Source organism: Akebia trifoliata, chromosome 10, assembly GCF_017979445.1.
Source record: "Akebia trifoliata isolate Shusen 1 chromosome 10, ASM1797944v1, whole genome shotgun sequence".
In the NCBI taxonomy this organism is placed as follows: Eukaryota; Viridiplantae; Streptophyta; class Magnoliopsida; order Ranunculales; family Lardizabalaceae; genus Akebia; species Akebia trifoliata.
The window spans coordinates 14,575,973-14,588,973 of NC_141384.1; the positions used below are offsets into that span (position 1 = coordinate 14,575,973).

The following is a 13,001-nucleotide window of genomic DNA, read 5'->3' on the forward strand; positions in this document are numbered from 1 at the left end:
CAATACATTTGCTAGTAAAATCAAACATTAAATACGAAATATTTTAAGAACACCTTCCAAGTTGATTTTGAGTCCCCTGTTTTGGCCGATCGAAGCATTTCATGCAACAATCCTACATAAAACCATACAAGATAAATATAAGAGAAGTAACCCACATGGATGACCTATAGGTCTGAAACTAACCAGTGTGGCAAATCCAATAATATAAATGCATGCTTGTCATGCAATGAATTATAGTAAAATCTTATCAAGATTTATTGGGGAAAGTTGGAATAATAAGAGTGATAATATCCGAAGTCACCAGGTCAGGGTTTGGGAATATGATGGCAAGGGGAAGATTTGCAAAATTCAGAAAAAGTGGGGAAAATAAAGAAAAGGCGGGAAAAAATAAGCTAGGACTGGAGATGTGTAATTGTTCTTATTAAGTGGTTTTCTCATATCATATCATAAAGTCCCATATTAAACTACAATAACTAAACTGAAATGCAAGAGTTCATCAAAAGCGAATGCTATCTGCTCAGAGGATCGAAAGTTTATCACCTCAAGACTCGATACGGTATTTATTTACCTTGACTCTAGAATATTGCAAACCTAAAAAAATTCTATCAATAAAGTTGGCATATGTTAAGTGTCAAGACATTTTATTTTAGAATATACTCTCTAATTACCAGGGAAGTAAGGTTTTTCACCCTGATTACTAGTGTGACCTGCAAAAATACTCTCTAATTATTAGGAAAGTCATGTTTTTCACTCTGATAAATGAGGGTGACCCGCAAATATACTCTCTAGTAAGTAGGAGAGTCAAGTTCTTTACCCTGATTACTAGGGCGTGACCCGCAAATAAACTCCCTGGTAACTAGGGGAGGCATATGTTAGAAACTCCCTAGTTAACAAGGGAACCTTTGTTTGAAAAAAAAATTCCCTAATTACCAAGGAAACAAGTTTACTAATGATGGGGACATCATAATTCACAGGCCTAACTTATTTGGGTCATGTTTTAGTTTTACGATCTTATTTTATTTTAATTATTGGCCTTTAGTTATGGGCCTATTTCTTTTTTTGTCTTATTTATTATAAAAGTTTATTACTAGGTTAGTTTAGGAATTTGACTCAAGTCTACATACTATTCACGTCACTTTTATTTAGACCTTCTTTTGAGAGGTCAAAATTTATCATATTAAGTTGGTTTTGGTGTCGTTTAAAAGGTTAGTCAGTTACATATCCAACCAGTCCAAGATTTTGTGATTCTGATGTGTTTTGAGAAAGTTCTTATCAAAATACTGATAGGATATTAGTTCTAAATGGGATTTGCATCTCAAAGTCAGAAGTGTCAACTTTCATATAATTTTAGTATTAGGATTTTTAATCTAGCCTATATATATATGGTTATTGTAATTGATGAATGAAATACAAAAAAAAAAAAAAAATTTGTTGTTTGGATGTTGGTGCATTCAACGTGGTTGATGCCATGGAAATCATTGAGGGTGATTCCAAGGTAAATATATCTTCTTCTTTTTCTTCAATCTTTTTCTTCTTTTCTATCTTCTTCTTCAATCCGTCTTTTCTACAAAAAAATTTGTTTATTTCTAAGAGATCAAGAACCCTTTAATCATTTCAAGAAACCAATCTATATACTTTGTTTTATTAATTTTTCAAAAAAATTTGAACTCTTGATTCCTGATTCTTGAATTCTTGAATTTTTCAATTCTTTAACTTTGATTTTTGATTCTTGATTTCTTGAAAATCCTTTTCCTTAACCCTTAATCATTTCCCCATTCTCTTAACCTTTAATTCTTATCCTATAAACATTAACCTTTAACCCTTTCCTTACCCTACAACCTTAACCTTTAACCCTTTCCTTACCCTATAAACCTAGATCCCTAACCTTAATTGCAAAAATTTTGTATTTTTTTTTATAGCCATTGGGATTGTGGTTGTAATTGCAAAACATCAAACTTAAACCCTACAGCCCAAATCCTTTTGGGATTACCCTATCGTAGCCCAAATCCTTAACCCAATCCCCCTAACCCTTTTTTTATCTTCTTCCCTCACCATCGTGTATCAACTAACTTTTTTTATCAACAAAGGAGGCAAATTCTTCTACGATACTTAAATTACTAGGTGTGACGTATAAGCTCATAGATTTCTAGGAAAGGAGGGAGTTAAAACACTCATGATCACCAAAAGAGGAAAACAAGTCAAATTAACAAATGTGGATTGGGAACCATGTTTTTGTATTAACCGATATAAGATACTCTACGATGATATTTTTGAGACAGTCACGCTTATTATATAAGGGATCCCCTAAGATCCCAGTAAGGCCAAATAATTATATGGGTCTGCATCTACCCAATAAAAAAAGTTGAACGGGCCCAAGATAGGTGCAAGTTGCAGGTTCCCAATAAAGACTATGGCAGGAGCTTCAATATGGGCTATTTTTTGAGGGGACAACAACATTTACCCTCCTCAGGACCAGGAGTGGCCATCCTCATTGCCAATTAAACCCTTCCCCCATCAAGATAGAATATTTCTTCTTGGCATTTTTAGGTTGAAGGGGGCCATTCTAGGGTTCCAAAAAGAAAGGCGGAAGACCAAAAAAGATAGATAATAATTCAAAAAACAATGGAAAACTGAAAGAGAAAGGGGTAGAAGGATACCTCAGAGGGATGAAAATGAAAATGAAAATGAGAAAAAAAAAATGGTGGAGTTGCAACAGTGATTGATTAGAGGACGGAGTTTCGCTAGAGACGATAAGAAACTTAGAAAGAGAGAGAGAAAAATATAAGAATTGTTCTCTGTCGAAAAGTGGGTGAATATAGGGTTCAAGAAAACGGACAAGTCCTCCCAAGGATTACACTAATTATTAACGAATGGTCATTCATTCAAAAAGCTTAAATGGGTAGGAATTTAAAATTATGACGATGTCATCATAGCAACGTTGCCTTAGAATCGTTTGGAATGCAACACATATCCTACTATGCATGAAAAGAGAGCACAATCAATTTCAAAATGACACACATCCTAACAACATTTAATGTAGGGACAAGGCAGTTACAAAAGCCAGCACACATCAATCATCGATAAAAATCTCTTGAACTAAGTTGGTAGCTCAAAATCAATGCAGTTGGTAGCACAAAAATCGAGAAAGTTCGACAGAATGGCTCAAGGTTTGAAGCAATCTTTCAGCCCTAGAGCATGAGAGAAGCTCCAAGACCGAGAGAGGGCTATTGTGAGGCAGGATAAAATAATCATGTGTTCAAATGACAAGGTAATGTATGTAACATATCTCGTTACCACAACATTCTCAATAAAAGGTCACTCTGAGTCTTGGAGGTGTTAAGCTGGAATTTATATCATATGTCACCTATCATCCTGAGTGCAAATGTAAATTCTTGATCTCACCCCTTTAATTAGTCAGCTCATGATTGCCTCCAAAAATTAAGGGGAAGATCTTTACACCTTAGAAACATGCTAGAATAGCTATTAACCACATGGCAATAGAATAATTCCAAATCTCCCGCAAAAAGGAAGTTAATTCCAAGAAGGAAACTTTTAATAATGGATAAATTCAGATCAGGAAATCCGGATATGAAAGTATTCTAATGGTAAATTTATAAATAGAGGTTAAACCAAAGGCAAAGGTACACAATTTTCTAAGACAAAAACTGTTAGTCTATCAAATTCTCAACTAACTTGAGAGTCAGAGTATTTTTTAAGGGATCCAACTGAGAGAAACAATTGGAGATTGAAGAAGGGCAGAAGGATCATCAAGGATTTTATCCCCACATTGGGATTGGCAACATGAATCCTATTTCGCACTTCAAATCTTTCTTTCTTTTATTGCTTTTGTTAGTCAATATAGCCAAATTTTAGCAAAAATCAAATGTTCAAATTATTATCATAACTAAATTGTAATCACATGTGCATGGCCAATTGATAGGAAAAAACATTCCTACAACTTGACACCTGCAAATATAATGAATCAAGTCCTGAAGCTTTATCCATTAAATTCAAAAAGCAAGAAAATATATTTCATGTAAATCACAGACTAAATTGGATCATAAAACTTTCGAAATAAGGGATCACGTGTCACCATAATCGCAAGAAATTTAATGAGCATCAATCAATTATTAGTCTCAATTTAGAATAAGATCAAAACTGAAACCTTTAGACTACAAACAAAACAATTGACCATAATTAAAACAAAAGATTCGGGGAAAAAAAGAAAAAGAAATAGAACTTACGATCGCGGCTGATTTGCCTGAAGTTTCTGTACTCTCCACCTTGAGACGACGAATCAGAATCCGAGAACGACATGATTCAGAGACTTCTGTCGAAGAAATTCTAGAATTGCAGAAAAAAGAGACAGGGAGGGCAAAGAATGCAGGAAAGAGAATGGCTTTGATGAAAGATCGGTACTTCGAGACGAACAATCGAGTATTTTTTTTGTTTTTTCTATTTTTCTTTTTATAAAACTCGTGAGATAGAAAGACCGACTCCTTAAAAGAGAGAAGGAAAGACCCTCCCTTTGTGCTTTTTTGGGCAATGTCGTTGGCCTGCCTATTGATTAAATTAACACAACCCACCTTTTGTGTCCAATGCACCAATTTAAAGGGAGCTAATTGCACCCACCTTTTGTATTCAAAACACCAACTTAAATTGTAGATTTAAAAAAAAAAAAAAAACAGAAAACAGAGATTCTATTGCCACACAAAAAATTTGCACACACATTGGGGGTGGCGTTAGCAAAAGAAACTCTCTAAACAAAATGGTGAAATGATTAAATTGGCCCTAGTAAAAATACTCTCCACATACTTTTAAAAAGACTAATTTTTTGGTTGGTAGTAAGCTATCAAAATTTTCACTGTGATTCGATAGGATCCTACCAAATTTACCTAAAAGAACTTTAGGACCTTAGAAACCTACCAAGTTCTTTTAGGTAAATTAGAGACTTTGATACTGACCTTTCAAATAAAGATTCGTTTGATTCTATTTATTTTTTATTGGTTGTCGTGATTTTCTAACAACCCTTAGAACAGGAGTTGAGGTATTCATGGTAATTTTTAACTTAATTTACAAGTTCTAACATTATTGTTTCTAGTATCATGAAATCCTAATTGAAAGCTCATAGATGTAAAGAAGAAAAAGAAAAATAAGAAAACTAAAGGAGTTTCGATTGGAATGTTGGGTGCAAAAAATAACGAAAAAGAAAGGTGGGTGAATAGATAATTTCAAAATTTTGAGAAGGTGTAAGGAGTAATTGGTGCAAAGAGCACAAATGGTGGTTGCAAATACCCCAACCCTTCATTGTGACAAGCATGAGATAATTTGTTGAGAGAGCTTTATTGCTAGACCAACATTTACTTAGAGAACCAATCATAGTACTATTCTCATACCCCTACTTGGCACAGTCAAGTGCAATCAGTTTAGTTGGATAAGTCTTTAGGTGGATGATACCATAGATCTGGGTTCAAAACCAACCAGCACCGAGTTACTGAACTTATTAAAAATAGGCTTATTGATAAAAATAAAAATAAAAAACATTTACTTGGAGAACCTAACGATGTGTGTTAATGCTTTAATGGATTGGAATAAGAATTGGATTGCTCTAAGTAAAAGTTAGTGTCTTAATAGAATCTTTTTTTTTATATGAATGATTTAGACATACCCCTTCCACATTTGATGAATATTTCAGTTATCATTGTGTTTTCTAATAGATGACTTCCATCCCTTAACCTCAATATTCTCTAATTGACTAATAAAATGACCTAAACAACCTCTTGTTCAACTTCTATATAGAAACCTTTGATCTTTCTTTCGAAAAGTTTTAATCTTTAACGTTCTGGATGAAATCTTTTACCTTTATTAGCATATTTAAGATTATACCTACGTCAACCTACAAACATCGAGAATGAAATGGGATTTTTAGGGAAGTATAAGATGATGGAATTTTGGGTAGAAGAATCAAAAGTTTTTTACAAGAGGTTATAAGGTGATATTGAAAATGATGGGCCAAAAATAAGGTTAAATAAGTTGAAAATAATTTACCATATAGGTTGAAGAGCTTGAAACTGTTAGTTCCATATTTTTTCAATCCCCAGACTTAAGTTGTGTGTCGGACCAATTTACATTTGAAGACATATGAAGAATTCGATAAAGTCGCTCAACCTTAAGCACCTCGACAAAATGCTCCAAATGTCTGTGCACAATGCCCAAAAGGTAATGAGAACACCTAAACCATTCTCCAACACCTAAATGATTATTAGGTTGATTCATATTGGTAAGGACATTTTATTCTTGGACCCATTCAATCATTAAAACTTCTGGTAGTAAAAAATGGCTTGTTGAAAATCAAAATGGCTATAAAGATATTTTGATAATTCTACCATCCTTAGATCATTTCATATCCCTTGGTGAGTGTTTGAGGATCTTATATTGGCAAGATCTACAAAATCCCCAAATTATTTGATCATTAGACCTCCCAAGAGCTCAAAATGGCATTTTGATAATTAAACTAGGGGTCCTTGCCAATTTTCCAAGGCCACTGACAGCAAGCACCCATGTTCAACCAAGGGCGTCAGTGCATCCATCAGGGCCACCAGTAGAGGCACTCCAATGGTCTGAAAATTGGAAAATATGATCGTTGGAACTATCGGTGCCCTCAATAATTAAATCTACACCACCGTTAGGTGTAACTTGACCCTTATATGTCTTTAAAACTTAGCCCTTAAGTTTATTTGCGGGTTGATCAAACCCTAAAGATGATTTTCTCTCCTTTCCTAACATCTAGAGAACACCCTTTATCCATGGAAAGTCTAAACCTTAGTTGAACCCACCTTTAACCTAAGCCCTTCCTTGTTTGATCCCACTTCATATTCCATCAACCCTTATACACATTGGCACATCTATTGGAGCAAAAAGCTAATGTTGAAGGAATGAGTGATGCACGAAGACCTCAAAAATTGATTAGCATACATCTTGCAATTGAGTGAGTCCTTGTTATTTTGTATTTTATTTCAAAATCAATGTATGAGGTTACTTGGTTCAGCCCTCAAAAATCAAGTTCTTGTTAGAATCAAGGATTTTTAACAGGAGTAGAGGTTCGTGAGTTTTCGAGGGACAAAACTTACAATTTCAAAAGGATGCGTTTTTCTCAATCTTAAGGTTTTAGAATTTAACCTATATACCAAAATTCTATGTAAAAGGTTTGAGGTAAACTATAAACCTCTTTGATAGTGAACACCAAGTTCCTAGAGTAGGAACTTTGGGAGTGGACGTAGGCATTTTGTCGACCCACTATAAAACTGCATGTCTTGTGTTTATGCAAATGCCTTTATGAACTTATGCTTAAATGAATAAATGTTGACATGAATTACATATGATGGATCTTAGTGTTAAAATTCAACAATTGCACATTAAGACATAAAGATCTAGTAAATCAATTTAGGAAAGTATTTAGTCAAACTCATTGTTTCCTTAAGTTTAATTTGAAAAGAATTTTAAATTATCTTATTCATCCCCCTCTATGACTAGACATAGTCAAAGCAAAAAAATTTCAATTTGTATCAGAATTGGTTATTCTAGAAAGGTCTAACAACCTTGAGTTGATCCAAATAGTTTTGAATCATGTCTAACTCCGAGTGGTCCTCCATTCAACCCCAACATTTGATGACTCAAAATATGCATTTTGGAAAACTAAGATGATGATATACATCAACTCCTTGAGCCATGGCATTTTGGACATGGTTGAGAATGGATGGGAACCACCTATGGAGGCTATCGAAAAAAAAAAGGTGTCTCCACTTCGGTTCCAAAGTCATCTAATGATTGGACAGAACAAGAAAGATCGACAATACCAATAACCACATGGCATTTAATGTCATTCACTCGGTTATGACCAAAAATGAACTTCGAAGAATTTGTACTCGTTTGTCAGCTAAACAAGCTTGGCAAATCCTAGAGACTACATATGAAGGCACAAACATAGTTAAAAAATCAAAACTTGAACTTCTTAGGATTCGATTTAAAAATATTAGAATGGAAGAAAATGAAAGTTTTCATGAATATATACTAAACTTTGTGATATTTGACATTTTATGTATTGTCTAGGTGAGATTGTTCCACAAGGTAGGATATGTTTGAAAATCCTTAGATCCTTACTTAAGAGGTTCACTTTAAATGTAACCTTGCTAAAAGAGTACCGAGATGTTCAAACCATGAGTATAGAAAAACTTATTGGATTGCTCACCATAGTTAAGCTCCATCTCGAAGGTCCTCCCTCAAAAGAGAAAACTATGGTCCTTAAGACATCTTCCTCCAAGTCATCCTCAAATGAGTCAAATCAAATTCCCCTTCCATCCTCCTTTCAAAAATATAGTAATAAGATTGCTAAGGAAAATGTTGAGTGACATAGATGATGAGGATATGGTTTCAATGGCATCAAAATTCCATAAACCCTTTAGGAAGAAATGATCGAATAACTTCAATAAAAAGAGTAATCCTAGTGACAAAAAACGACCCATTTGTAAACCTCCTTATAATTCAAATGATGATACTAAAGGTTATAACTATAAAAGTGATCGTTGAATTATATAAATTAATTATTTATACTCTCCTTAGCTTGTGGGCAAGTAAGGGATCGAACTCAAGAGAAAAGGGGGATGTTATCAAGTTAGTAAGAAATGAAGCTAATCTAATGTTATAATTCAAACCTATTTTTGTATTTTTTTTAAACAAGATGGAAAGTAAAATGTTCTTGAAAATTAAAGCAATAGAAAAGAAATTATATTAAGTAAACAAAGATAAAATATCCATTAGTGATTAGAGTAACCTAGGATTAGCCCATAAATCTATATTTGAGTTTACCCTTCTTTACACTCAAACACAAAGGCTTGGTGTTAGCTCCTTGAGTTGGAAGACATGGAATAAAGCTTTTGTGAAAATACTGTAGTTAGGACTCTTTCACTCACTAATGTGTGAAGTCCCTACCACCAAATATCAAATTTAAGCATGATTTATCTAGATCTCATTTAAGCATTGAATATCTAAGTTAAGCATATAAGGTGTAGAGATTCAATTGAAGCCTTGATCCATTAGAGTTGGATAAAACCTTTAAGTGAATCTTATAAACATTATAAAGAGCATGAAAGGATAAAGAAATAACATATAATTAAAAATTACTCCTAGGCTTCCTCCTCTCACTAATGGAAGGAGTCTAGCATATGGTCATGATAAGGGTACAAAAGAAATAAAGAGAAACAATACTTGTATTACCATCTCCTTAAGAAATTACAAAAGTTGCTGAATTGAAAACCTAACTAGAAAATAAAAATTACAGAGTAAATACCAAAGGTATTGAGGAAGAATAAGAAAAGGGACAAAAGTCCAAAAAACTCTTTCTAAATTAGTAAAATGATTTATTTATAGACTTGAGGCATTCTCGAATGATTCAAATGTAGTCGCTGTGGACATGGGATTTTCATCATTTTGAAACATCCCTCCACTTTGGGGGATTTTGGAGTCGCCACCATTCAAATTCAGTAAAAAGGTGTGAATGGTCACCCGATGTCACATTTTTTGAAAATCACATCATTTTGATGTTTGATGACTCTCGTAGGATAATACACGTGGTCCAACCTTTGATTCAAAGGTAAGGGGATCCATTTATGGAATAGGGAAGGTGTTAGGCACCCTACTCCATCCACGTAATTTGGTAACCTCGGATTCGGTCTTTTAAAATAAAAGAAAATAAAATCGAAAAGGATTCGATGTGTGCCCTCAAGTGTGAGGGGCTTTCAATGTTGGTTCAAATCATTGAAGGCACCCTTATGAAGAAGGGGCCCTTTGGTGATTTAAATCATCATGGTATGTGTAAATGTGTAGAGAATGGGAGAGTATAAGAGGGGATTGAGGGGTATTCTTTATCAAACTCACATTGTTCCAATCTTGATCTTCAAGGATGTACCCCTTTAAGTTGATCTTGACTTGCTTGAGGATGTAGAAGATTGAGTTGAGTTGGAAATTCTAGAGAATTGAGAGTGAAGTGTTGAGTATGGGATGAGAAATAGTTATGTATAGATGATTGGGATTAGGATAGTTTTTTTTTCAAAATTTCATTAGTTGTTATAAGGGGAGAATTGAAGGATTTTTATAGAAGTTGGAGGGTTATTTTAGGGGTATAATGGGATGAAGGATTGGAATAATAGATAATGACATGGGTTTTAGAGAAAAAGGGTATGAAATTTAAAATGGAAATGAGGGTAATTTTGTAATGAAGGAGATGTGTTGTATTTTAACCCAAATGGTTTGGATCTTACCCAAATCCATTTGGGTAGAGTGTTTGGTGGGATGAGATGAGTGATGGTTGATGGGAGAATTGTGGTGTAAGGTGTTAGGTGTTTGATGGAGTGTTGGGTTGATGGAATAGGTAAGGTGTTAGATTTAGGGGGATGGGTAGTATAAGAGGTTGATTGGTTGGATTTTGAGAGAATTGAAGGGATGATGACATGTGGCAAATGGGAAGATGATGAGATTGGTTGATTGGTGATGGTGGTTGGTTGATTAGAGAGAAGGGTATAGGAGTGATGGTGGGAGGTATGGGTTGAGGTGATTTTGTGGGAGTGTTTTAAGGAAAAGTGATGGGTTGAGGTGATTTTGTGGGAGTGTTTTAAGGAAAAGTGATGGGTTGAAGTGTGGGAGATATGGGTTGTGATGTGGGTGGTTGATGGTGTTAGAGAATGGGGAATAGGTTAGGGTATGTAGGGTATGGGTTGAGAGGTTGGTGGTTGATGATGTTAGAGAATGGGGATAGGTTAGGTTAGGGTAGGGTATGGGTTGAGGTGATTTTTTTGGAGAAGTGATGTGGTTGGTTGATTAGATGAGGAAGGTGGAAGGGGGTGATGACATGTGTCACCTTTTGGTGTTGAATTGGTGATTGGTTTGATGTGGATGATGGGTTAGATTGGGTTTGGGTAGTGAATTGGGCTTAGGTTGGGTTGGGTTTATGTTGGATTGGGTTTAGAAATGTAGAATAAGGTAGTTTTGGGTTTTATGTGATGGGCTTAGCTTAGGTTGGGTTTGGGTGTGGTCTTAGACCATTTATGGAGAGGAGAATAAGACTTTTTGAAGGTATGGGCTTTGTGGGCCCAATACGGTTTATTATTTTTGGGCATTTTTGTGTCGAGAACCCACTCAAATTTTGGTGTCTACAGCTGCCCCTCTTTGCAGGAATTGCGTGCAAAAGAATTGCAAAGAATAGACGAAACCCTGATTTGTGCGGGTTCGAGGATTTCACTAAGACAAATTTTGAAAACACTGATTTGGTTTGACAAATTTGATGATAAGAAATGGCTACCCAAGCACGAGGTCTGACAGGGTGCCTGTTGATTTCTTTGACCTTGTAATGCGGAGCTCGTGTGAGGTCTTAGATTTGTGATGATTTTGTGAAAACTTTGGCATGGGTATTTTCAAACTAGTCTTTAAGCAATCGAATTTGGCTTTTGCAAAATACCATTTTGACTTTTGATTTTTTTTTCTTTTGATTTTCTTATTTTTTGATTTTTTTGATTTTTTGATTTTTTGATTTTTTTTTAATGTATTTATTGGTGGTCCGTTCTTGATGCACGGACTGTTTAAATCTCATTCGGTCCGTGCTTTAAACACGGACTCTATTTTTAATATTTTCGGTCCGTGCATGAAGCACGAACTGCGCTAAATTAATTCAGTCCGTGCTTCATGCACAGACCAGAACCTTTTTAAATCAAAACGTCATGCCAAGACCTTTCATTCGGCGATTTCGTTTCGTTTTCCTTTAGTTCTTCATCTTCCTCTCTCCTTCTTGTTCTCTTGCGATTTTGGGTGTTTGAGGAAGCTCGTTGGGCGTGTGGAGACTCAGATTTTCCTTGGATTTCTTCTTTGACAGAGGTTAGCTTATCTTTCCTTCTTTTAGATTAATTTCTTTCTAGTTTGCAAACTTCTATCGCATGACCACCTGCTTCGAACAATTTATGATGAACACATAACCTGTTGAATGTATGCTCTTTATGCTTCGTCCATTATTTTGAAGTTTTGCTTGCATGAGAATTGATTATACGCTTTTGCCCTCTTTTGAAATTTCTTATCACATGGCTCTTGAATCTCGAAATTCTCGTTGTATGCCCAATGTAATTTGTATTGCTTTACCTGCTCTTGCTTTTGCATGAGGACCTTTGTAGTATGCTTGCCTTACCTTGCATGCTCTTTTATCGTATGTGTTTTTGCAATGTTCGTGGCATGTCTCTTATGATTTATTCATTTTTCCTTGCACGCTTTTGTTATTTACCATGTTGATATTTAAACATGCTCACCTAGAAACCATAGGATTTGCTTTGGATGTTGGGATGGGTCCCTTAGGTATAGGTGCAGTTAGATAATGGTGAACTTTGGGAGATGATTGGGAGAATGGTGAAGCCATCGAACGAAATGATTCGAGTGATTTTAGGGATAGTTGGACATAGGTTGGGGTTGGTTTTCGAAAGGGGCTCGATGTAGTTTTGAGGAAGGGTGAGCTGGTCTTTTGACTTGTGGGGATATTTTGAAAGGGTTCCTTTGACTGGGTCAAGGTTTTGGATTATGGGGTTGGTTTGGTCTAAGTTAGTCTTGTAGGTTCGATCAAGGTTGGGGCTTTGGTCTTGGTAGGTTTGGTTTGGGCTAGCTTTTGTGGGTTACCTTTATCAAGCAGTTGGATTTTCTTGTAGATGGTGCGTACTCGAGGGAGCAGGGCTGCTTTGGTTGGCGAGCCCGTATGCAGATTGACCGTGATGACTAGATACGAGTAGGAGACTGTTAGGGCACCACCTGCAAAGGAGGTGACTCAGTCTTCATCGAGTGACTCGTCCTCTGGGAGCGAGGCGGATATTGATGTCTCTTGACGTCGTGCTGCGGTTCGACGAGAACCTGGGAGGAGCAGGACTAGAGACGCGGCTAGTAGAGGTGGCCATGGTGGCCGAGGCAATGGTGGTAGT

General features: G+C 35.6%; 1 protein-coding gene across 2 annotated transcripts in view; it reads right to left on the reverse strand.

The window, feature by feature from the left end:
• The window catches only part of LOC147393167 (SNARE-interacting protein KEULE-like), a 70,489-nt gene extending 65,936 nt beyond the window's left edge, over nucleotides 1-4,553 (reverse strand). Inside the window, exons 1-2 of one of the 2 annotated variants that reach the window (XM_086454983.1) lie at nucleotides 4,245-4,553; nucleotides 54-112 (exon numbers count right to left, since the gene is read on the reverse strand). In XM_086454983.1, the coding sequence (XP_086311109.1) occupies nucleotides 54-112; nucleotides 4,245-4,317 (132 nt within the window). In that variant the 5' untranslated portion in view covers nucleotides 4,318-4,553. The remainder of the gene's footprint in view (nucleotides 1-53; nucleotides 113-4,244) is intronic. The other variant, XM_086454982.1, reaches the window with a different exon arrangement.
• Between the last annotated feature and the right edge of the window lie 8,448 nt (nucleotides 4,554-13,001).